At 44.1% G+C, this 26,057-nt stretch overlaps 2 protein-coding genes across 2 annotated transcripts; one reads left to right on the top strand and one right to left on the bottom strand.

Moving 5' to 3' along the window:
• The first annotated feature begins 32 nt into the window (after positions 1 to 32).
• On the top strand, positions 33 to 17,301 carry GEMIN5 (gem nuclear organelle associated protein 5). The gene is made up of 28 exons (XM_059483431.1): positions 33 to 222; positions 390 to 544; positions 965 to 1,146; positions 1,473 to 1,624; positions 1,835 to 1,966; positions 2,822 to 2,954; positions 3,331 to 3,490; positions 4,093 to 4,305; positions 4,987 to 5,072; positions 5,559 to 5,653; positions 6,263 to 6,399; positions 7,433 to 7,506; positions 7,900 to 8,081; positions 8,187 to 8,326; positions 8,742 to 8,913; positions 9,141 to 9,368; positions 9,854 to 9,967; positions 10,162 to 10,290; positions 10,591 to 10,686; positions 10,956 to 11,093; positions 11,431 to 11,578; positions 11,700 to 11,819; positions 12,682 to 12,892; positions 13,435 to 13,692; positions 14,295 to 14,457; positions 15,052 to 15,613; positions 16,044 to 16,140; positions 16,701 to 17,301. Exons 1-28 carry the CDS (start codon positions 33 to 35, stop codon positions 16,854 to 16,856), a joined length of 4,623 nt encoding a protein of 1,540 aa, XP_059339414.1. The 3' UTR covers positions 16,857 to 17,301.
• Positions 17,302 to 18,202: 901 nt separating this feature from the next.
• Positions 18,203 to 25,901, bottom strand: CNOT8 (CCR4-NOT transcription complex subunit 8). The gene is made up of 7 exons (XM_059483932.1): positions 25,820 to 25,901; positions 24,409 to 24,608; positions 23,012 to 23,205; positions 21,475 to 21,636; positions 20,580 to 20,724; positions 19,839 to 19,949; positions 18,203 to 19,520 (listed from the first exon to the last, which is right to left on the bottom strand). The coding sequence occupies exons 2-7, from the start codon at positions 24,523 to 24,525 to the stop codon at positions 19,371 to 19,373; spliced, it is 879 nt and encodes a 292-aa protein (XP_059339915.1). The 5' UTR covers positions 24,526 to 24,608; positions 25,820 to 25,901; the 3' UTR covers positions 18,203 to 19,370.
• Between the last annotated feature and the right edge of the window lie 156 nt (positions 25,902 to 26,057).

Here is a 26,057-nt window from a genome sequence, read left to right as displayed (position 1 = left end):
GCACGTGGGGCGGCGCGGGGGGACCCGGGGCGATGGCGGCGACGGGAACGGGAACGGGAACGGGGACAGGAACCGGGATGGGCGTGCGGGCGCTGCCCGCCTCCCCCAACTGGTACAGCAGCCGCTGCAGCGATGTCAGCAGCGACGGCCGCCTCTTCGGCTTCGCGGCGAGGCACCGCATCTGCCTGCTGGATGTCGCCGCCGCCGCGCCCACGTTTTACGGTACCGGCACTGCCTTCCCTGTGCGGGGGCTGCGGGGAGGCACCGGCACAGCCTTCTCTGATCCCCGCACCGTGCAGGGGATGCGGGGGGCTCGGCGGGCTCCGGGCGGCCGTGGGAGGGCTCGGCAGGTTCTGGGTGGCCGTGACGGTCGCTCGCTGTCGCGACAGGGGAGCTGATCGGGCACACGGACCGGATCTCCGGGTTCGCCTTCTGCCACTGCCCCGGGCACGGCGGGCTCTGCGCCAGCAGCTCGGACGATGGAAGCGTCAAAATCTGGGACAGCGGGACCCTGTCGCCGGTGCTGGAGTACAGCCTGCACCAGGTGGGACACGGGACGGGGACTCGCGGGTGTGTCGGGGCTCACACACAAAGCAGGCGAGGCTGCTCGGCCCAAAAGCGAGTTTCAAACCCGCTGTGGTCAATAATCCTGTTTGGCGCTCCGGGGCGCTCTTTGTGCGCAGCCCGCGGCGCTGTTCATCCCTGTAATTAGCTGCTGCTTCACCCAGCTCGCCTAAAATGATCTCAGCAAATTACTATGCCCCCAGGACAGACTAAGTGTGTATTTAAAAAGTTACTGCGGCTCGGGAGTGCCCATCAGCAGCTCGATCCATCCTCTAAAGCCTGAAAGAATGGAGGCACCCAGGGATAAACCACAGCGCTACTCTCAGATGATTTCCTGCTGTTGCTCTGTGTTTAGGTGGCAGTAAAACAGCTCTAAACCTTTCCCATGCTCTTTCTTCAGAATGCCATCTCAGCACTGCACTGGTCCCCTCTTGTGAAAGATCTTATTGTGACTGGTGATGAGAAAGGTGTCATTGTTTGTTACTGGCACAACAGAAATGACAGCCAGCAGTTCTTCCCAGAGCCAAGGACGGTGTTCTGCCTCTCCTGTTCTCCTCATCATGAAAACCTGGTGGCCATTGGGTAAATGCTCATTATTTAATGGTTTGTTTTCCTTATGTTTTGTTTTCTTTTTCTGCAAGAATTTAATTATGAGGTTTTGCTACATGGTTGAAACATAAATTCTAAGAGATCTTGGTGGCTGTTCTTCTAGTTTTGGAGTAAAACAAATTAGAAATAACATTTAGATTTGATAAACAAAAGCAGAGAAATCTGTAAAAGCGTAATGGTCCAGCCTGGCTTCTCTGTAGTAAGGTGGTAGTGACCCTGGAAAGAGCTTGTAAATCACCTTGGATATTACTCCACAAGCATCCGAGAGTCCCTTCATTAATTTAAATCTCTGCTTTCAGCTACAAGGATGGCATGGTGGTGATAATTGATATCAGCAGGAAGAGAGAAGTCGTGCACCGGCTGAGAGGCCACGAGGATGAAATCCATGGCCTGGCCTGGTGCCCTGTGCCTGGGGAGGAAAGGTTACCTGCTTGGCAGGATGAGCTCCAGGGTAGGTGAACATGATTAACAACTTGTGGAGTAATTTTTAGTTCATGTAAATGTCCTTCTACACTAAATTTTTTACAGAAGGTTTGTAATTAGCTAACCAAGTGATAAATTCAACAAAATCTGATCTGATACAAATCAGTATAATTTTCCGCTCATTTTTTATGAAGCTTTGATTTTTAAAGCCTAATAACATGACTTCAATGGTGTTCAGCAGCTCCTTCAGAAGAAAGCAAGGTTCCAAATGGGGAGGTGACACAGGACACAGCCACAAAGAAAGGTTGTTACCTGGCCTCTGGAAGCAAGGATCAAACCATTCGAATATGGAGCTGCACCAGAGGCAGGAGTAAGTAAGAGATAAACAATAACAAGGTGTGGAATAACTCCTGAACTGCAAATTGCCTTTTGTGCTGAAAGCATGGGGAATGTAATTGAAGCTGCAGATTCACAGGACTTCTCTGTTTGTCTTGGTTTGAAAAGACAGGTGTCCTCTAAGGAAGGGAGGAGCCTCCCTTGAAACAGAAAGTGCAAAGCCCCTCCCTCTGAATTATTATAATTTTGAAATTAAGGGGCTCTCAGGCAAAAATATGGGAGTAGGAATAACAGTTCTTTACTAGGAAAAAAATTAAAATGCAGTAATACCCGACAACACTGCCAGGGTCAGAACATGACCTGACACCCTGTGGGTCAGGGTGGTGGCAGCAGTCCCATTAAATGGTGGCTGCAGCCCCCTTGCAGTGACAGGTGTGGTTCTTTTGGAGCAGTGATCGTGTACAAGGGGGGGCTTTTGTTCTGAAGGTCCAGTGGTGGTGGAGATGGGCCTGAACTTCCTCTGGGAATCCAGTGGGAAAGGCAGGCTGTAGTGTTCCAAACCTCAGATTGTGTCCAGGTAGGAATGCTTGACTCCTCTCTCTGGGCAGAGCATCTCCCAGTGGGATGATGGAATTTTATCAGCCGTGCAGGCACACTCAGTGGCCCATGAGCAGAAGATATTTTCCAGAGGGAGGATTGGTTGTGGAAGAGATAAGGAAAACTGCCCAGTTAACAGAGGATAACTGCCCCACCTCTAACAGATGGTGATAGAATGCACACTCTGCCACATGAGTGCATTTGATGCATGACTGCACAATTCTTGCATTTCCACCCTAAGACACTGAGAATTTGCATGTGTGAGATGCAGTGATGGCTCCTGGTCCTGCAGGTGTGATGACTCTGAAGCTGCCACCCACCAAGAGGAGAGGAGGGGCCGTGGACCCGGCGGTCAAGGAGCGCATCTGGCTGACGGTGCACTGGCCTGCTGGCCACCCCTCAGACATCCTGTCCAGTGCCTTTGGGTGAGTGGGACACCCAGCAGCAGCTGCAGAGCCACTTGTTCCTGCTGAAGAAATGCTGAGTAGAAAAGATCCCCCCTTCTTCCCTCCTGTCCAGTGTTACAGGAGAAAACGGGCTAAGAGTTAGAGTTCAGACTTTGAGAAAGTGACTGTTTGTCCCATAATTTGTCCAACAGTCTGAATATTGACTGATAATAGCACTAATTGTGGTTTTGCCCATCTACTGGGACAAAATGGCAGTTTTCAGATGGAGTTTGGGTGTGTGGATTTTCACAAATGTCTGCAGAATCTATTACTCCTGTATATTTGTCATATAGTCTTTATAGGGCCTGTGTTGTTCTTGTGAAGTGAAGAATTTAAATACATTTCAATTTTGCAGAGGAGAACTGCTCCTTTGGAATTTGACCCAGCCTGGCAAACGCAAGTGGACTCTTCTGGGATCTTCAGAAGGACAGAACCACTCCCGAATTGTGTTCAATCTCAGCTCTGTGAAGCACCAAGACAGAGAGCTCCTTTTTTCTATTTCAATGGACAGAGATGTAAGAACCATTTAAAAATTAGCACAGGAATGCTTCTACAATGCAATTTGACTGAGTGAGACTAACCCTTCTAGGGCCACGGTTTTTCTCTTGAAATTGGTTCATTTTATAAGATCATTTTCTACCATTTGTCGTGAGCATAGGTTGTGTTTGTTTCTGTTAGTTTATAAGCTCAGTCTCTTACCATGGTGGAGTGAATGCTTATTACATTCTAGACTTGAATAGTAAGCATTTAATGAAAGGTGTTTTCCTCTGTATTTCCTTTTAAAAAGCCTGGTTTTCCTTCTTAAAATAATTTAATTGTAGAAACTAATGCATCTATTTTTATAGGTCTTATTTTCAGTCTTTGGTCTTTTACAGGCAGCAGAGTGTCTCCTATATTGAAACTTGGAGAGAAACTTAGTAAAATATATTCATTATGTCCATTCCAGTCTTGCAGCTACTGCAGCCCTGTCTGTGACATGGGATCCATGGGTGCAGATCACATCCTGCCAAGCCTTGCATTTGACCCTTTGATTCTTTATTTCTCTTCTGCTTTGTTTTTCCTTGTCCTGTGAATCACTCTGTATTTAACCGTTCCTTGTCCCTCTAATATTCTTCAGGTGAAATGCTGGGATCTGTCCACTCTGGATTGCAGCTGGACCATGCCCTCCCTTGGGGGGTTTGTCTACAGCCTTGCCTTCTCCCCCGTGGACTCGGGCTGCCTCGCCATCGGGGTCGGGGACAGCATGATCCGAGTCTGGAATACTCTGTCCATCACCAACATCTATGATGTTAAAACCTTCTGGCAAAGCATAAAGTCCAAGGTTACAGCAGTAAGTGTTGGATTCCTTTTTTTCCCCCCTCTTATCCTTTTCACTCCATTTTTTCCAAGTATGTTTTTCACTCTGAAGGTTTGTCCCATCTATAAGGGACATATAAGGGACAAATAAGCTAAAGCCATGTTGTTCATTTTATACTCAATTCTTTCTGTGCACAATACATTTTAGAATCTGGCAGCAAGTTTTTAGACCTATTTACAATCCTATAAGCTTGCATTTACATCTAGTGGAAATAAGCTGAAGTCCAGCTGGCTGTTATGTTACTTTTTCACTTTTATTCTCCTTTCTTGCTTCACCCATGGTTGCCCTGCTCTGCTAGGAAGTTTGACAGACACAAAAAGCCAATACAACCAACATAGGTGTCTTCAGTTGGGGTTTAACCACTGTTGGTCAAAAGCTACTGCCTGGCAAAATAGCTGGCAGCTATTTCTGTTTTGTAATGTAGGCATCAAGTAGGATTTTAATTATTTTACTCCCTTGCATCTTATCCCATCATAACTGGAAGGGGGAAAACCTTTGATACTCAAAGCAGAGTGGTCAAATCAAATGGCTGTGGTTGGAAGGGTGTGTATAAGGTCCTTGTTCATCAGTTTCAGCATTTTCCTTTTGTTTATTATTTAGCAATAAAGTGTTTATAACTTACACATCTTGTGTCTCTTTATATTTTTCTTGCAGTTGTCCTGGCATCCAACTAAGGAAGGCTCCTTGGCTTTTGGAACAGATGATGGAAAAGTTGGCATATTTGACACCTTGTCCAGCAGGTGAAAAAGTAGCTTTCAGATTCATTAGTGTCAGATCTCCTGGTGTGTTACCACTCAGGACTGGTGTGATCTTTCCTGAGGGATGCCTTTGCTGTTAGATGAGTGAGATTAAATTCAAATTAATCAAACAGGTGGATTTTCAGTATATTTTTCATTTGCATCATGTCTGTGAGCTTCTAAGGTGAACTCGCTTTAAGGTAAACTTAAAATGGCATGACCAGAGATCACCTGTGGGAGGACATCAATTACAGGAAGACTTTACCCAGAAAGGCATTTGCAGGGAAGGAGGAGCAGCAGGGAGGGGAAGGTCACCAGGAGAATTATGTTACAATTTTAGTAGTGTCCTAGAGCAGATGTTAAAGAAACGTGGTTAAGCCATGGCTTTTAGAACACCTAGTGTCTCAAGTATGTTGCTTTGATTTTATCTTCTTTTAATTTCCATTTGCTGAAATCTGACTGCCCCTTCTTCCTTATCTCCCTGCCCAGTGCTAAGAACAAGCCACCTCAGATCTCCAGCACCTACCACAAGAAGACAGTGTACACATTAGCCTGGGGTCCTCCCACTCCTCCTCTGATTTCTGGTGAGTCTTCCAGCACCTTGTGACAAAGCAGAATGTCCATGCAGAGCACCCAGATGCCAGGAAGCTGCTATTCCCTCTCTTCCTAGGAGAGGAGCCCATTTGCTTGGAGTCAATCCTTTGGAGCAGCTAAGAATGTGTTCTGTTTGAGGACTTTTAACAGTTTTAACAGCAAGGCTAGAAATTCTGGCAGTTTGTGAATTCTGGTACCTTCAGCAAATAGTTTTGAGTAGTGCCCCACACCTCTGGGTTGGCTTCAGGCTGTTCCAGGCCAGGAGCTTCACAGGCTTCCTGCAGCAATTGCATCAAACCAAATACAGGTTCCAGAGTTTCTGCCATTTGAACTTTAGCCCTTCTTACATAACTTGGATTTTTTTTTATTTTAGGGATCAAAATTTAAAGGGAATTTTATTGGTTTTGGTGCTATGAAGGATCTGTTGGTAGAAATGAGAACTCCTTTTAGAGGGTTGTACTGTGAGAATTTCCTGCTGCTGGACCACAGGCAATTGAAGGATGTATATTGCTTTTTGAAATAATGCTTTGATTTATCGTGGGAGAGATTAGTTCTGTGAAGAAGAACAGAGTGTAATTAGCTCTTTCTCTGTTGGATAGGAGAAGAAAGTGAACAGCCTTCTGTAACTTTATATAGTTGTGCTGGAGAAGGAATTGTTTTTCAGCACAATCCCTGGAAACTTAATGGAGAAGCCATTGACATCAACAAAGTCATCAGAGACACCAATTCAATCAAAGTGAGTATGAATTTGAGGGGTTTTATGGATTCATAGTAATCACGCCAGAGTTTCCATGGCCTTGTAATTCTAAGTTTCTGATTTTGCCTTTTTGATGTATCTGTAACAAAAAACTTGAACCCTTCAGTCTCCAGGGATGAACTTCAGTGACACTGACTCAAACTATGTAGAGTTTATATATTTATGTCTGAAGAGAGTGGTTAGTACTTTTTTTCTCCTGGTGTCAACATGGCACATCTTTTTCTGGCATCAGTTGCTTCATTTTTTACACTGTGATTTACTTGGGAAAGGTAAATGGGGGATAAAATTTGGGTTTAAAACTGTGTGTGGCTAAACAAGTTTTTCATTAAAAACGTTCATGATTTAGGAGGAGGCTGTTTCCATTTATACTGCAGCCAGTGCAGAGTGGCTGGTGATCACTGAGTATCTGCTCAAGTGATCAGTCATTTCTTAGTTGAAAGTATAAAATAAGTGAAGTGGGCTGGATCTTCAGTTCTTTCAAGTCAGCTGGAGTCAGTCCAGGGGTATTGGTTTGTCTCAGCTGGGTTTTGGCTTCTTCCTTGAGTTAAGACACTCTGGGGGTTAAGAGACTAATATTAGAGGCATTGAAATGATCATATTTAGGTATCTGAGTTGTAAATTGTATGTAGCTTTTATCTGAATTCAAATGAATAGGGATAGTGAAATGTAAACTTTGGTTTCTTTTGAAGTGTGAAAGAATTTTCTTGCAGTGTCTAGTCCTTTCCAAGGAGTGTAAGGATATGAAACATCCATGTCCTACTGGAATCCAGACAAAACTTCAAAATATTTCTCAGAACTAAACAACAATAAAAACCAATCATTGGTTCTTGCATCAGTAATTTCAGTCTTAATTGCTCAGATTTATGCCACTGCTACAAAAGCAATGGATACTGTTATGACTTTTCATTTTGCAGACTAATTGCAGCTCTGTCCAGTTGCCAGCTTTGCTCTGTGGAATGTATGTGAGAGAGATTTAAGAGGTTTTGGCAATAATTGTGTCTTCTTTCTGCAGCACAAGCTGCCTGCACGGACAGAGGTCAGCTGGAAACCAGATGGCAAACTCCTGGCTCTTGGCAATGAGGATGGGTATGTCCCACTTGTGGGTTCAGGTGGTGTCTGCTGATCTTGACTTCAGTCGCTGTGATGAAGCAAAAGTATTTTTTGTTGCCCTGGTTTGTCTCTGTTCTTTCACTGCTGATGTGTTTGAATTATGATAATATAGAATTCCCTGCTGTTATTTGTTGTAGCTGCTCTTGGCATGGAGGATCCTCATTATCACATTAAATTCTATTTCAAGGATCCACTCATGGTTGAAATGCACTTTTGCTGATCAATGAAACCAGGGTTTGAGTTGGTTCCAGAAAGCACAAACTCAGTTACTTTATTTCACATGCTCCAATCCTGCTCATGCAAGATAACAAAAATGTTCCCATTTTCACCAACTACTGAAATTCTTACACTGTTGTTCTTACATTTCAGCTCAATTGAAATATTTCAGGCACCAAATTTGAAGTTGCTCTGCACAATCCAGCAGCACCACAAACTGATCAATGCCATTCGTTGGCACCACGAGCACGGGACCCAGCCAGAGCTGAGTTACTTGATAGCTTCAGGCTCCATCAATGCCACCATTTATGTGCATAATCTGAAGAGTGTTGTAGGTAACAGTTTGCAGATTATATTCCAAATCTTGGCATCATTTTTTTTTTGTTTATTTCTGTTTTGTCTTTCTGTCTGTCCTCAATAATTTTTCTTTTTTCTTTCAGAGAACTCTTCAGAAAATCCTTTGACAATAACGGAGCCTTTTCGAACTCTGGCTGGGCACACAGCTAAAATCACAAGTCTTTCTTGGAGTCCCCACCATGAGGGAAGATTGGTGTCTGCTTGCTATGATGGCACTGCACAGGTATTGTCCAAAGCACCTCAGAATTGTATTTCAAACCATCCATTCCACAGCTGATCAAAGAGCAGAACTTGTTCTTGTGAGATAAACTATTGAAGTACTGCAAGTTTACCTTTGCTAACCATCTGGTTCGGGATACCTGATATGCAGATTATGTTGTGATTTGTGAATTGATTTGTAAGTGCTATCATTAAGGTTTTCATATTAGCATTTTTGGATCCTTAGAAAAGAAAGATATTGGGCAGCTATATCAATGCAAACAAAGGAAGCCATGCATTTTCTCTATGTGCATGTTGATGTTTGAAATACCCCTGCAAAATCCCAAAAGACAAGCTCCTACCTGTGCAAATCATGAGAAAATCAGAGTATTAGGTGCAGAAGTGACTTTGAGCGATTGCATTTCTTTCTTGTTGCCCAGGTGTGGGATGTGATGAAGGAGGAGCCACTCTGCAACTACCGAGGGCACCAGGGCCGCCTGCTGAGTGTGCAGTGGTCCCCAGTGGAGCCAGACTGTGTTTATACAGGGGCAGATGATTTCTCTGTTCACAAATGGCACATCTCCAAGCAGGAGCACACAAGGCCTCCTCAGGGTGAGTGTATTCAAATAGAAGATCTTCCCTGAGGTGCTGGGGAAGATCTGAGCTGAGAATTGGGAGTTGTCATGTTGAATTCCAAATCTGCCTCTTCCTCTTCAGGAATAAACTGTATCTCGGTTTAAATTGAGTAATCTTATTTGGAAACTAAATGTTGATCCTGAGATATGGGCAGTTAATACACTATATTTTGCACTTTTTAATTTTGCACCTTTTGCACCTAGGCAAAAAGAGTATAGAATTAGAGAAGAAAAGAAGTATACAGCCAAAAGTCAAAGCCAAGAAGAAGAAAAAGCCTGTAGGCAAGAGTCCAGGCAAGCAGGATGCAAATGATGCCATGAATGGAGATGAGAGCATGAAGGAAATGCTGCTGGAGGAAAATGGAGTGTCAGACCATGAAGGAGAAAAAGAAGGCCAGGAGGCAGAGTTGGCTGATAAAGTCTCTGTGACTGGTAATGATCAAATCCTCTTAGTTCAATGTTTCCCAGACTGTTCAGCCCTCAGAGCATCACCAAGTTTAATTTTCATGCAGATTTTCTCATTGTTTGGTTTTATTGAAATTGTCCACTTGAAGCAAAAAGGCTCTAGAATGCCTTTGATAATTTTCTAGACTAGTCTGGGACTTAACTGTCATTAGATAACAAGATTCTACCTTCATGGACAGAGTTACTGTGTTTGGCTTGAAACAATGTCATTTTTGATCACCATCGATAAATGTTATAATACTGATGTCTCTTTGGTGTCTCTTGACATCTCATTTAGCCTTCTGACAATTGTCTGTTTTCTTGATATTTGCTTTCCCTAAAAAGCTGTTAAATTCTATGGCAAAGCAAAGCTTGGTTTCTGTCTATTTCAAAATTAACGTAACAGAATGTGAATATGTGAATTATTCTGTGTGCATTTCCATTCATTGCTTTTCCTTTTTTTTAAATCACAGTGTCCAGGGATACATCTTCATCTGCATGTGATTATTCTGCACTCAGCTTGCCAAAGCCTTCTGTGACCCAGAAAGCTGCTCCTGTGAAAAAGGATCTACCTAAAGAGAAACCAAGTTAGTATGTTTCAGGGATTTATAACAGTCCTGTACCAAGGCAGAGTTCCCCATTCTAGACTTGTTTGACTGCAGCTTCCCTTCCTAATGTGACACCAAATTATTGTCAGAGAAAGAAAAGGGTGCTTTTGGAATAATTTGAGGGGTTCTGCTGTAAATGCAGCAGCAGTGACTAAAATTGTCTGATTTTTCAGCTCCTGATGCCTCTCTGAAGAAGAGGAAGCCTCGTTCTATTCTGCCCTTCAGCACATTAATGGATCACAGATCAAAAGAAGAATTGCATCAAGACTGCTTGAGGCTGGCTGCATGCCTGAAAACTAAAGGTACCAGTATAAAATTCTAAATACTTAAAGGGTAGGTGCTCTCAAAATCAAGTGTTCAGGGATTTGATTTCAACCACAGCACTTTTTTTTTAAATCCTCACCTTTATCAAAGAGAGTGACTTGGTGTGATATCAAACTTAGATCTGAGTGTTGACCAGCAAATTTATTAAATCTGCTGCACAGGAAAGAAAGTAGAAGACAGAATTATTTGCCAGCACTTGAGTGCTACAGTGACTTGGCACATTCCTGTTCCCAGCTTTGTGTTAAATCCTAAATATTAATTCTTTTTATCTGGTTTAGATAATAATGAAGATGTGTCCCCTGACCTCAAGGATTGCATCCACTTGGGGCTGTTCACCGACAGGGATTCTCTGCACAAGATGATTGATATGGAAGGTAAGTGGCATAAAGAATATGTGCCCTGTAACTGTTATATTCAAGTAGGAAACAAATTGGGGGAAATGCTTTAGTTTTCTTTACTTTGGATTACAGTCTAGGATTAAGAATGAAGCTCTGTGTGAGAAGAATATACATCTTTTTCCCAGATAATGTTTACATCTTTCAGATGTAAACCTGCCTTATCTTGAGTCTGAATGATTTCCCTTTTGCCAAGCTATTTTACTGTGACAGATGATGCTGATGGGAAATGTGTTTGCTTCCAACAGGAAAGCACCACCTGGAGAATGGGCATGCAGAGCTCTTCCAGCAGCTCATGCTGTGGAAAGGAGACATGAAGGGTGTGCTGCAGGCAGCTGCTGAGAGGGGGCAGCTCACAGACCAGCTGGTAGCCATGGCACCCATGGGTAGGTTTGCTCTAGCACCACATGAACTGCTGGCATTGGCTGCCAAGGTCCCCTCATTCTGGTGGTTCTGGACAGAAACTCAGAATTAGTTCTTTGTGATATGATTAGCAGTCCTTACAGCTTGCTGCTGGTTTAAATGTGCTTTGAAGTTACTGTACTGGCAGTGAATGTTAAAGCCTTAGTTTTGCCCTGCTTCATTGACTTGTGTTAGGGTGGTTAAGAAATAAAAACTAACCTGGGGCAGAGAACTACAGATTGGAGAAACCAGTGTTGGTATCACCCAGGAATTCTTCCAGTCATGAAACTGCCTCCAATGGTGTTGCCTTCTCTTTTGCAGTTGGATACCAGGCCTGGGTGTGGACAGTGGAAGCCTTTGCCAAGCAGCTGTGTTTTCAGGAGCAGTATGTGAAGGCTGCCTCCCATCTCCTGTCCATCCACAAAGTCTATGAGGCTATTGAGCTCCTGAAAGTGAACAATTTTTACAGGTTGCTGTGTACTTATGTTTAGCACTTTATCTTGGTTTTTTTTGTGGGGTAGATTGAGCATTTTGGTTCACTCTTTGCACACAGATTGACTTTTCTGTCTGGTTTCCCTTGTGTGCATTAGGGAAGCAATTGTAATGGCCAAGGCCAGGCTGAGACCAGAAGATCCAGTTCTGAAGGAGCTTTATACCAGCTGGGCAGCTCTGCTGGAGAAAGATGGCCATTATTCCATGGCTGCCAAATGGTGAGTGCTGCTGGGGAGAAGAAAGACAGAATTGGTTCCATGCCTCAAACAAAGAAGGTTCTTGGTTTTGTATCAGTTGAAATCTGTTACCTGGTCTGGTTGTCTGAGGTGCTTTCTGAGTCTGATCTCACAAAATTTCCTCTAATGTAGGTGGGAAGAGAAGCTCCAGAGAGCAGTTCAGAGCTGAAAGCCCAAATGCCATGTTATAGTAGAGCCATCTCTTTCCACAGACATTACTGGAAGTTTTTGAAAAATAATCTAGCAAGGCTAATATTAGGTTGTCTACAAAAAGGCTGTGTGAGATTTCCAACTTTTCCACTGGAAACATGCAGTGCAGCAGTTCATCTTGAGTTTCTTGAAGCCTGGTCATTGGGGTATCCTGCTCCAGCTGGAGTGTTTTAACTCTGTGATTACCAAAATTACTAATACTCCTTGAAATATTCTGGCTGGAGCAGTGTCCTCTGCTTGATGCTGATTTCAGTTCTGGCATTTTTGTGGGTATCTCTCTTGTGAAAGGATTTGAATGAAACCCAGAGAAATGCAGTAGGGACAAACAGCTGCATATAACCTTTGTCTCCTGAATCTGTTTAGTTTTATTGCTCATCCAAGCCATGTGTGGCCTGCAGACCATCAGGGATTTCAGTCCTGAATTTAAGGCTGTGTGACTTCCCTTTTGTGGCTTTGCATCAGATAGTTCACCATATGTCTGTAATAAACTTTGATAAGAAAAAGTGATGAGAGCTCTGAGAACCTGTGGAAAATCCAGGGTCATCTTCATTTGTGTATTTATGCTACTGTATTACAATACAATTTTAAAGCTATTTTAGTACCAATCAGCTTGTTTTGCTTTTATCTTTTTCAGTTATTTGGGAGCTTCCTCACCCTATGATGCAGTTAAAGTGTTGTCAAAAAAGGGAGATGTGGCATCTCTTAAAACTGCTGCTGAGCTTGCTCTGATATCTGGGGAGGAGGAGTTGTCAGCAACTTTGTCTTTGAGATGTGCCCAAGACCTTCTGTTATCCAGGAACTGGGTGGGAGCTCAGGAAGTCCTTCAGCAGCACAAAACTTTATTTGTGAGTCTGGTCCTTTCCTTTCCACCTTCTTCGGTGTTGTCTCTCTACAGATTAACATAACTTGGCCCCAGTTCTCATTTCTTCATAGTCCTCAGTTGGTCCTTTGGGCTGGTTTTGCTTCAAAATATTTTTCTGGGAGTATATTGGAATGGCCCTATGGAGTGGTCATGGTGGGGGGGTGTGTAGACTCTGTGCTTGTTGTAATATGGGAGGTTGTAGAGAAAAGTGGGATTCTTTGAAGTGCAATACTGATCATGAAAAGAAAGAAATTAAGTATTTGCTATTTATATTAAAGGAACAAATGAGCCAACTCTTAAGTCCAGCTGCTGGATGCTTAGATTCGAAATGTTTTCGTGGACTGAGAAGCAGGTGGCTGCCTTGGCTTGCTCTGAGGTTTCCTTCTGACTTCCCTTGGGCTCTGTCACCAAGGAGCTGCTCCCAGGCTTGATGTTCTGAAGTCACTCTACCTGCTGTGGTCAGCAAGGGATTGTTTGTATGGTTGCAACAGCTCAGTGCTTTTTATTTTTCCCTCCTTGTTAAAGGGACAGAGACTGGTTTTCTGCCTGAACGAGCTGCTCTGCAGCTGCCTCAGTGAGAGGAATCCCTGTGAGAAAAAGAGCCCTGTGCCCCCCTGTTACCACAGCTGGGAGCTGAACAGAGAGGCCCCATTTTTGGACATGGTGACACAAGTGTGGCAGAATGTGCTGGGCATGGACACCACTGAAAAAGCCACCTGTGCACAGGAGCAGCTTGGCAGGATTGAGCATCCTCCTTCAACCAGCAACACACACCCAAAGCAGGTAAATGGAATTTGATCTGTGCAGGCACAAATCCTTACTTGGGATGGGCAGTAAACCCAGCCACTCTGTGGTGTTGCAGCAGCCATTCCCAGGGAGCTGATATCTGCATTCTGATGGGGGTTTAGTCTGGGAGAGGGATGATCAGCTGCTGGGACAGTTTGTGTAGCCACCAGTTTGTTTCTGTGCAGGGTAAGAACTGACACAGGGTGTTGGGATCAGCACTGAGGTCACTGAGATGTGGTGGATGGGAGTGATTGACAGAGCTGAGTAGTCTCAGCAGTGATTCTGTTAGGGGAGGAAGGGCTGCTTGTTGGCAAATTACTTTGCAAGGTCTGTCCATGGACTGGTGCTCCTGCAGCTCTTCTCTGTGACCACAGTGAGTCACTGCTCCCCCTTCTCATCTGTTTGCTGAGACACAAGTCTGATTTTACAGCTCCAGGTAATGTAGAAATGCTCTACCCCCTGCATGAAGGAGACTGCAAACTGCATTGTCACTAAAATTGCTTTTGGTCAAGTCATGTGCTTCTGGGCTCTCCCACAGTTGTCATAAGCTCACACTTTGCAATAAAACTATTAACTGTGTTCTCTGGTGCTTCCTTTAGGTGCTTTTCCATATCTCCCATGACCTGGCCCTTGCAGCCCTGAGCTGTCACTTGGGTATGTGGGATGAGGCAGTGAAAAGTATTCTTGGGGCTGTGAGCCGCAGCTTTGATGCTGGGAATTTCACTCTGATGCAGGAGATTTGCAGTATCATCCTTCCTGAGGGTGAGTCTCTTCTTGTGTCTCTTCTGGCACTGACAGGGTCTTTCCTGCCAGCACAGCTGTGTCCATTAATGTTCCAAAATAATGTTTGGAAGCAGCAAGACATAGACATGTCTGTGTAAACTTGTGGAATTTGGTTAGTGCAAAGGCCACTGGGCAGTGAAAATTCTTGACTGTGGGAGGAAGCTCCGCTGTGTCACCTGGTGGGAGTGATGTAGGAAACTGAGTTCTTTTCTGTGAGGGACACATTAGAATGCTGTGTGCATTTCACAGCAACACATACTCCAACTTGTTCTCTATTCTTTGTAGGTTATGCAGTGCATTTATGTTGTGGCTTGTGATTATGTGACTCTTGTGTTTTGCAGCTTGAGACCAAGGAAGTTTGCTGTAGCTGATGAGAACAGTTTAGCTAGAACAGAATATTGTGTCATATAACATGCCAAAGATGTTTTTACTTTCATAGTTTGTGCACTGCTCTGCCAGCATCTGAGTAAATCCCTGATTTAGGTTTCCAGGGTTTCCTGGTTCATGTACCAGATCTGCTCATTGTCTTTGGAAAGTTCCATGAACTATTTGTAGTCCTTTTCTCATTATTAGGCTGTGATGACCTGAGAGACAAACTGGACAGCACAAATTCTCAGAGCATGGATGCCTGCAGGAGTCTGGAGGGCTTTGTGGCTTACAGACAGCTCTATAACCTGTGGTGGAACTCACCCAAAGACTCCCTTGGCCTGCAGAAGGTTGTGTTGGGTCCCAGTGAGCAGACAGCTCTTGAGAAGAGCTGTGTTTCAGGTGACCCAACCCCTGAGGAAATGGTTCAGACTGCAGCTGAAATGGGTGAAAACCTCTGCAGTACAACTGAAGTTTCCAAGGGTGAGACACAGAGTGACTCAAGAACTGATTCAGTTGGTGTGGCAGACAGACAGTCAGCACTGAAGGGTTGCCAAGTGCTCCTTTCAGAAGAGATGGCTGCCTTGCAGAACACCCAGAGGGACATAGCTGAGGTGCAGGAGACTTTAGCAGAGATGATCCGCCAGCATCAGCAGCAGAGGAACAATCTCCAGGAAAACACAAATGGCAACAGCCAGGGAAGCAACCTGGAACAGAATTCAGAGACTGAATCAGACAAACCATGCTCTGACAGCAACCAGATGAATTGGTAAGACTCAGCACAGGAATGAGTGTGTTGAAGAGTGTTGCTTTTTTGTGTGTTTGTGCAGGAAATTCCTTGTTTTGCCTAGACTGCCTCTAATCTCCAGCCCATTAGCCAGGAACACTTGAATATAGAGCTCAGAAATCTTGCATTTCCCCTGGGCTGAACCACCACATGCATAAACTCAGTGCAGCTGAAGAGTTTTGTGATGCATGAGGTGTTGTCACAGTGAATAAACAGGACAGCTTGAAAAAGGGAGGATAATGAAAAGGCTGAGCATGATCTAATGTGTTGAACATTGGTTTGGGAGTTTGGCAAGAATGAGGTAGAGCATAAACCACTCAGCCAGTTCTCTCCTGTGCTCCTTGTCCAGGAGGGAGGCTGCACAGTCACCTAACAAAAGAGTTACTCATGACACCTGCTCTTCTCTTGACAGCAAAGATGAAGCAAAGCAACCAGTTACACTCCCTGAGCTCACAAAGCAGCTTCTGAATGCAAAGCAGAAATTAGCTGAATTCCCAGACAATTTAAAGGTAAGTTTTCAGAAGAGCCATTGCAGTTCTGAAAAAAGTCATTCTGTAAAGGCAGCCTTATCACAGAACCCCTTTCATAGAAAAAGGAACAGAGACATCCCTTGTGATCCTGTGGCAGTTCTGAGAGAGAAATGACACATGGCAGCAGGGTGGTGTTGGTGCTTTTCTTTCAAGTACAATTTTCCCCATGCAATTGGAAAGCAAAGCTAAAGCTACTGTGGGGGGGAACTCAGTGAGATATCCTGTATGGATCATGCCATGCATTTTAAGAGTAATCCCTTGCTACTTATGTATGAAAAAATTAATAAACAATGAAATAAAAAATTTAAACTATAAAATTACTTTTATAGATAAAGAACTGTAGAAAGTACACATAACACATTCAAAAACATGTAACCATGGTGATTGGGCAAGAGGGGGCAAACCTGGATAAATGTGAACAGAAAATGCATCTGACTCTTCTGAGAATGCTACAAAGCCTTGTCTTTAGAGAGCTGCCTGATGCTGTTGAAGCACTGTAATATAGACTGTAGACATCACCTCATGGTCCTTTTTTGCAGGTCTTCCCCTTCCCTGATGTGCTGGAGTGCTGCCTGGTGCTCCTTCACCTGGGATCCCAGTGTCCTCCCCAGCTGCAGGAACAGGCTCTGGCTCTCCTGAGGAACCACGGTGGTGCTGCTGTTTACAAAAAGGCTGCCAGGAACTTCTTGACATGACAATGGAGACCAAAGTGCCTCCCTTGAGCTGCCTCCTGCTACTGAACACTAAGGCTGCTCTTTCTTCAAGTGAAGGCTTCTTTTGATGGCTGTGGCTGTTACTGATACAAAATGTCAGGTTTATACACATCCACTTGTGCTCATCCACTGATACTTATTTAAGGAGACTGTTAGAAAACTGAAAAGCAGTAGTGAACTGTTATAACTGATTTTTGTATAGCTTTTTTTTTATTTGTTGGACACTATGCTATTGAAAGCTCTTGCTATTTACATGCAAGAGAAAGTTTTGAGCAGCTGTGTAGTCTTTCAGCAGAGGAGGAAGAGTAGCTGCCCTCAGGAAAATCAATGGTTTCTGTAAGCAAACTGACCCTTAGGCCAGTATTGTTCTTAAAAGCTTTCTGAGTTTATTTTCTCTCCTTTAAATAAAGTCTTCTACCACCATGAATTGGTATTTAATTTGATGTATAGAAATAAGTTCTCTAGAATGGTGCTGTTCTAGAAAGTGCCAAAACCAATCTGGGATTTTTCAGTTTTGAACATGGAGTATTTTGACCAGTCTTACAGCTTACTTAAAGGCTTTGTCTTGTTAGAAAAACTAACTTCTATGAAGAGCACAAGGGTGCAATAAGCCTTAGTGAACACAGCATCTGTCAGTCATTTTCAGAAGCAAGGTTTTAAATGCAGCACAAAAAGTTGATGGGGGGAAGTGTGCATCATGAATTTAGAAAGTTTCAGTACAGTAAAGATAATATTGTTTAAGAATTAAAAGGAGGAGTAATGGATTTTTAGATCAAAAGCTGTTCCAGATTCTTCCAGCCAAAATGCAAACTAGAATTCTGACAGATTTCCTGCCTCAACCTGAGTAAAGCCTCAGAACAACTTCAAGAGCAGCAGGTGAAAGCCAGGGGTTAGACTGAACAAGATCACTGATTAAACACATCTACAGAGGCAGTGTTGCCACCAATTTGAATTTGCTCAATTCCTTACAAAGCACCTGAAAACCAGGCGGGGGAGCCAGTGCTTCACCAAACTGCCTTCCTGCACTTAGAGCAGCAACCGCTGGAGTTTAGATGAGCAGAAAACTTCACACACAAGTTTGTCCTTTTAAGTGACCACTCTGCAGTGCAGGAATACTGCACCAGAGTGAGCAGCAGGGAGAGAACACAGCTCTGCCAGAGCTCTTCAGCTCAGCGCTCCTCAGCTACTGTACAAGAAGCTCCAAAGACATTTCACTAAATGGCAAAGGAAACAAACTTCAGCATCTTCAGGCATGTATCTCCCAAATTCAGATTCCAAAGCCTCAACTGTGGAAATTCTAGTGCTTGATGGAAAATCCAAAACAAAGCCTGGTTTAAAAAAATTTATTTTACAAAAAATAAAAACTAGTCTTTACAAACATTTCAAATACCAGCTCTAAACCTCAACTCTTTAATATTGGATTAAGCTTGTTCAAAATGCCAGACAAAGTCTTAAAAATTTTTAAGTTTGACATGTCCAAAAGGATTTGTTCTTTTAAGAAATGTCATTACAGAGCTGTTAAAAAAATACTATAGAATGTTTTTCAAAGTCAGAATCCCAAGTTCTTCATCCTCTTAACTACTTTTCAGGTGTTTATAATGAAAAAGACCCAGAAACTCAGGAAAAATAATCAGAAACTGTTTTACCTGTTAAGCATATTGTAAAATTAGGGGCTGGAGAAGCAGGGGTGAGAAGAGGAACAAATATTTGTCCATGCTTAGTTGCACAAGATGAATAAAATGTGTAGGTTTAAGTTGAAGAAAACTGAAGTCATAGTATTGGTCCAATCCCCTGTCAAAGGTGAACTTTTGGGCCTCTGAGTGTATTTCCAGAACAGTTCCTTAATACCCGTAAGAACAGAGCTGAGGCTTAGCATGGGTCAAAGCAGTAACAGAGAATTAGAAACTAAGGAGTGCTGATCAAATCAGCTCCATTAATCTCCATCCCCTCTGTTGTTAAAGCAAATCTCTGAATATTTTTAGCTGCAAGGATCATTTTTAATGTTATCTGTTCCCAAACCTCTGCAGTGATCAAAGGGAGCAATTTCCACAGACAGATAAAATAAGCAACACATGAGGTGAAGCTGTCACCCTCACAACATGCAGAAGTTTTAAAATAAGCTTTATAAAACACAAATTGCAATGTCTGTGTCCATTTTCACTGCATTTCCCAACCCTCAGCTCTACCCAATATTCTACAGGTGAATCTTCCTTGCAGATTCTGTACAGTAAAAAGAGGAAAAAACCAGAGGTATACACAGTAGATTCTGTCCTTTGCCCTTGGTATTAAAAATATAGCAAACCACAAATGCTGGCATTAGGAAATCAGTCAACTCTTCTGGGTTTCAAAGGAAAATGCAGCTCTTCAGCAAAACTGCAAGGCTTGGTGCAGCCTGTGTACTGGAGATGCTTTTTGTTTGAGACACTGTTTAGGGAAAATGGTTGAGGACAGCAGCTGCCAAAATAGTAAACATGTTCTGCTGAGGGGCACCGCTCATCACGGCTGCATGTTGTTGATAATGGCCAAAATGCTCATTTTCTCTTGGGCTGAGTCCACATCTTCATTTTGTTTCTGAGCCACTCCTGTGCCAAGGCCATACAGTCGTCCGCAATACTTTGCGTCATCAATTGTATCCTCAAAAAATAACTGCAGATTAAAAAAAAGATAAACAGGTATTGTTTAATTAGGCCTCTAAATCAGAAAACATCCAGTGTTAATTAACAGCTCATTTGCAATCAGCCACCTCCAAGATGGAGTGCACAAATTAAAATAAGCAACGAAAGGGGAGTAAACAGAACAAGTCTGTGCCAAAATCAGCACAGACTTTGACAAACTGTCAGCAATTCCTATTCCTGACAGTTTGAAGTGTGATGGCCACAAGGCTCAAAAATCCCAAACTAAAACAAACATTATACATGTTGACATTTATGGACAGAAAGTGGAGAAGGAAGAACACTGCATTACCTCTTTCATTCTGAAAAATGCCATTCCTGTGAGGAGAGAGTCTGATCCTGCCTGGTGTTGTCGTCCAATTCGCTGCAAATCCAGCTGGTCTGCCACTTCCTGAAGGCCACCCTGCAAAGAGAACAGAAGAGAATTTATTTTGGAACATTTATTTCTTGCCAAAATTGCCACATTTCTCCAAAACACGAGGGCAAACAGGGTATGATGGACCAATGCAGATCCCAGCAGTACCCACACTCCAGCTGGGAGTGAAACACAGAGGGAAATGTGTTCAAGAGTGCACAAATACCTCTCCTCAAATTTAGGTGCCTTTTTTGCCAGCTGCAAATATTTGAGATAACTGTGGGTACATTCATGGGTTACACAAGCTGGGCCTTTCCCTCCCTTTACTCGAGGCTGTGATTCAGTAGATAAATTACTTTCAACCCTCTTACCAGTTAAGCCATGGAATATTTCATGTAAAAGAAATACCACTGCATGGGAAACATAAATATGCTGAATTACAATTAGCCTCTGATAAACAAACCAGAAGGCTGTGGCAATGTCCTCTTTATAATAAACACATTGCTAAGTCTGAAACTGGGGAGGGCAGGATCCAAACTGTGTCTCAGGTGCTTCTCTGTCACTACTTTTATACACATTCCCATTTTAAGACAACATATGCAGCAGTTCTGCCACCTGTATTCCTGTGCATGCAGAGTGTTGGTACTCATCACATGCTTGCTGGGGAGATAAGAGTACCTTGAGGTTTTTGCAGCTCTTCATTAAGTACTTCACATCATAGATAGATGGGAAGAAAAGGTTTAAGATATGGAAAAATTCATGTTCCTCTTCTGGTAACCTGGAGTCTGTCAACAACTTCACCATGTAGCCAAAGTCATAACCACTGAAAACAAAACCACAGAGAAACCAGGTAAGCAGGCAGTACTAAAACCCAAAGTACTGCACCTTGTTTTTGAACAGAATTTTACTTGCTTTGCCTTTCAAGCCTTAACATTTTCTGACATTCATAAAACTCTACATCTCAGCCAGAACTCATCCTGATTTTCTATGTCAATGCAGGACTTTGGAATGCCCCCCAAGTGCCCTCACTAGCCTTTTGTGGAGCAGCTAAGCCATTGGGAAGAATACACACTTCTTCCCAACTCTCTATATTTCTGTAGCTAAGGGCAATACAGAAAAGAAGGAAAGCCTGCAAGTATCTGTTGACATAGAAGGAGGTAGTGCCAAGTCCTTTCATTTGTGATACCGTGCTGGACCAGAGGCTTCCTGATCAAGTTGGTTGAAATGCTACAAGAAAGATATCTTAACCACACAGGTGGAAATTCAGAGCACCACCAACATTGTAAAGAAGAAGAAACAAAATCCTTTACAATGCATTTACTAAGTGCAGAAATCACATTTCAACTTCTTCAAGAGAGGGAGATGGCAACAGCAAAAGGATTCAGAAGCAGTCAGGAAGTCAGACCATGAAGTGTCCTCACTTCTTAAACTTGGCCTTCATATCCTGAAACTTATTTTTAAGAACTGCAGGACTGATAATTTTTCTCCTTAAAATCTGTCAATCTCCATGGAAAATGCAGAGAATTAAGAAGAGATTTAACAGGGTCAGGGAGCATCCTGGACCTGGACCCACCTGTGGAAGGACAGCCATTTCACACTGTCACTGAGGACGACCCCCGACGTCATCAGCAACTCAGCAAAGTGCAGGGTGTCAATCCCTTCCTCTTCATGCTTCTGGAACTGCAGCCCAGAGCTGGCAAGGAGGTCTATGGAATCCTGAGAGTACATGTCTTCCCTGAAGGAAAAAGAAAAAAAACAAGTTTGCACTCAGGGTGCTGCCAAGACAAGCTCATTTTAGAAAAATTCTCCCCACACTATGTCAAGAATTGGATTAACCAGTAGGATACTTCTGGGTTTCAGTTTGTCCCTCTAGAAAATTCAAACTGGCTCAGTTTCAATACCACTGCAGCCTCCTACAGCTGTAACAAGCTGTTCTATGATCATTAACTAGTTAACACTTCCATTGCTTGTGCAAATTCCAAAGATTCCAGCTCCATAACTGACTGTTTTGAACAATGTCCCTTCTGCAAGGTGAAGGGAAACACCACAGATGAGGCCCAGAGGAAAGGGGAGTTCCCCCAAACAGGAAGATGTGCAGCTCTAAAGCACTGACCATCATTCCTGTCTACATCTTTCCTTTTCACTCCACAGCATGTACCACCTTATCAGCACCTCCACCTCCATCTTGGGGAGTAAACAGAATTGCATCACCCTTGACTCAGGAAGCAGGACAAGAATGATGTGCTTGGTGGAGAGATGAGCAAGAACCTGACCTCTTTACTGGTTTGTGTCATTTGAGGGAGAGGAAACAGAGCCAAGTTCTATCAATCAAGTGATCACACAGCACTTCACTCTGATTTCAATACTTATAAGAGGCTCACAAATTTGTGGAGTAAATAGTGCAACTTTTGGGGTCAAGAACTGGATGATCTGCACATAGTCACTACAAATTTTTGTAATGCTTTCCAATGACAGTTTCATAAAAATTGATTGATTTCCTCTACATATGTGCTTTTGCCAGATAAACCCTTTCTTTATTTCCAGACAGCTCTAGTGGTAATTATGCTGAGTTTATCTTTATAATTACAGGGGAAGGGATAATGAAACTTGTTTCAGCTGCAAGCCAGGATATTACAGTATGGAGGAGACAAGAACTGCCACACTCCATTTAACAAGATTCATTCTGAACAGATGTGATGATTACACCAACATGCTTTTAGATCCCAGCTTACACTTAAGCATGGATTTGTAAAGAAGTCTTTTTCTTTTTGATGAGAGCAGCACATCCATTTATTTCTAGCAGAAAGAGATGGAGTTTTACATATATATATATATGAAATTTCAAACATTGGTCCAGAAAAAAATGGCACACAAAATTATGAAGAGAAAGGGTAATAAGGATAGAATTTTAGAATTCTAAATTTTAGAATTTAGACTTTGACCTCTAGATACACTGTTAACTCCTGGCACTTCAAAATAGGTTCCCACATAGTCAGTACGAGAATCTGGATCCTTATTGCTCAGAGGCAGCCAGCAGTGATGAGCACATGGACACTGACATTTGCCAAAGCAGAAGGAACAGGAAATTAATGCCAAGCCCAAAGACTCACGTGAGGTTGAATTTGAAGTTGAACTGCCAGGTGTTAATGCCAGAAGGATACTCCCCCTTCTCATTTGTGAAGGTGAGGCCCAGCTGGATGATCTTCAGCAGGTCGACGTTGCAGCGCAGGAGCTGGTACTGGTAATCGATGGAGCTGCGGAATTCACCGATCGGCCTCACCACCACGCCCGGGAACTCCGTGTCCTGGCACAGAGGGAAAACTCAGCTTCACCAGGGATGCTCTGGGAATCAGGACAGCCCAGACAGTGAAACCCTTCCCCGCTGCTGAGGAACACTCAGTGCCTACATTAACAAAAACTACTGTCACACAAACACACCTCAGCAACAGCAGCCGACTGTTAGATGAAAAATCATCTTTTGGATGAAGAACTTCTTACTCAGGCAGAGACTGTGGGCTGTCTTTGCTGAACACCAAACTGCCACACTGCTTCTACCCTCAGACTGGGGCACTGAGCTTCTCCTGACTACACACAAAATCTTTCCCAACAAACCCAGTGCTGTGCACCTGACACAATCTCTCCCTTGCCCAAGAGGTTTATCTGTCTACTCTTACAGCACAGTCACCCAAACAAACCCTAAGAACACTTTCAGTGAGACTGAAAAGAAGCAAAAAGTTCATTTCTCATTGACAAATGTTAACAAAAAAATTCATATTCACCTTCACAGCTGAATTTGACACCAAAATCCCACACACTCTGCAAAGGCACCTGTCTTTTGCCACATTTTTAATAAGGACTCTTCATAACTTGAGGTTCAGTGCTCCTAAGCAAAGCTGGCAGAACTTACAGCATCAGAGCTAAAACCAGTTCTTTATCTAACACACTGGGGTGCTGCCAAGCAGATCCAGACTTGTAAGAGCAGGAGGAGATTCCTCCCACCTGGGGGAGAGTATGCTCTTCTTAAACAAAGCTTTCTGAGCATATTGTCTTATCTACAGCCAGAATATTTTTCTTCCCTAAGAATCAACATCTGCCCTTATTAGAAAGGAGGCAGCTCAGCTGGCTGGCAGTCACTTGCAGGCCTTTTAACCTCCAGTCCCATGGCATCTTTTATAATCAAAAGGAGAAAAACAATCACAGGATTTAAACCCAATTGTGATTTGTTTCATTTTCCTGTTGCATAAACTAATACACTATGAATAGCTAAATATTAAATAAATTCAGGTTTTTAAGTTGGTTTCCTCCTCCCCTCCTTTCACTCAATCCATACTCAGCAGTGCTTAGATTAAATTCTGGAAAGCTACCAAACAGCTTTTTATTTTTTCACTTCTTCTAGTTCAGTTTGACTGAGGGTGGGGAGAAATCATTTCTCACCCAAGAATCAACTTATCCACAACCCCAAAAAACCTCTTGACTAAGGGAATTAGGTCAAGTATAAAACATTTACCATGGCAATGTAGCTGTAACTCAGGACAATCTCCCGAATTTTCCTCATCTCCTCCTCCAGGTTGTTGGCCCATACTTCACAGATAACCTGGCTGTTCTCTGCAAGGGCTGCTGGCATCTTGCAGGGACCAGAGAAAAGGCAGCTGATGCTGAACTCCAATGACAGTGCAGGATCACAAGCTGTGCAATCTTATCAGTGTGCTGCATTAAAGAGATAAATAAATATGTTTTAAGTAAAGGAAGAGTTACATGTGAAAAATGCTCTGTAGGAGTCAGTCACTTCCATTTTCACCTTCAAATAACCCACTTAAAGTTCACACCTAATTTTCTTGCTTTATCACTTTCTGTAAATATGCTGAATGAAATCTAGAGCATCTTTTCACAATATAATAGCAGATGCACAACCAACAGTCCAGTTATTTATGTAAAGAATCATTATCCCTATATTCCTTTTCCTGGCACAAGCTTTGACACTTGGGGCACAAGATGTACAGGCAGTGAATCCTCATCTGTAAACCTCAACTATTTCACCATCCCTGGAAGTGTTCAGGGCCAGGCTGGATGGAGCTCTGAGCAACCTGGGCTAGTGGAAGGTGTCCCTGCCCACAGCAGGGGGGTGGAATGAGGTGATCTTGAAGGTCCTCTCCAATCCAAACCCCTCTGTGGTTCTGTGATGAAGATAATTGTTTAAACACAATAACAGAATGCTTTAGAGAGAACACTCATGGGCATGAGGTTTATGGGTATGAATATCTAAAGGAGGGTGCCAAGAAGATGGAGCCAGGCTCATCTTGGTGATGCCAGGACAAGAGACAATGGGCAGAAAGTGATGCAAAGGAAGTTTGTCCTGAACACGAAGAACATGAGCAGGGACTGGACACGGGAACAGGCTGCCCAGAGAGGTTTTGGAATCTGCCTCAATGGAGATATTCCAGAACTGTCTGGACTCAATCCTGTGCCACACGCTCTGGGACGGCCCTGCCTGAGCAGGGAGGTTGGACCAGTGACCCACTGTGGTCCCTTCCAACCCATCTGGGATTCTGATGTAACTGGGTCAGGCTGCAGGGGGTGCTCCCCTGGCACAGCGGCAGCAGCGGCACAGCCCGGCCGAGCCCCTTTCCCACAGCAACACCGGCGAACCGCTCCCAGGCGCCTGCAGGAGGGCTCCGCCTCAGCCGGGCCGGGCCTGCGCCGCAGTTACCGGGAGCGCACCGCCACAGCCCGGCCCGGCCCGGGGGCACCTCAGGGCCCCCTCACAGCCGGGGGCGGCCGGACGCGGCTCACCGCAGCCAGGGAGCGGGAGGGCCGCTGTCCGCGCCGCCGCCCCCCGAACCCCAGCGGCAGCCCTGCCCCCTCAGCGCCCATCCCGGTGCCGGTGGCGCTGCCTGCCCGCCCGCCCCGCTCCCCGGTACCTCCCGGCAGCCGCGGCCGGGACGCGCCGCTCTCGCCCCGCGCAGCCGCGATGGCTCCGAGTGGCCCCCGCCGCGAGGGGCGGCGCTTCCGGGTCTCGCGCCGCTTTGCCTCTCGCGAGAGAGAGCGAGACATGGCGGAGCGGGCGGCGCGCGCGGCGGGGCGGGGCCGGGCGGGGGAGGGGGGGCGGGTACGTTACTGCGCGCGGCCGCGCTGCCCGCACTGCGCATGCGCCCAGTC

This window comes from Ammospiza nelsoni, chromosome 16, assembly GCF_027579445.1.
Source record: "Ammospiza nelsoni isolate bAmmNel1 chromosome 16, bAmmNel1.pri, whole genome shotgun sequence".
In the NCBI taxonomy this organism is placed as follows: Eukaryota; Metazoa; Chordata; class Aves; order Passeriformes; family Passerellidae; genus Ammospiza; species Ammospiza nelsoni.
This window is presented reverse-complemented; position numbering and strand designations above follow the sequence as displayed.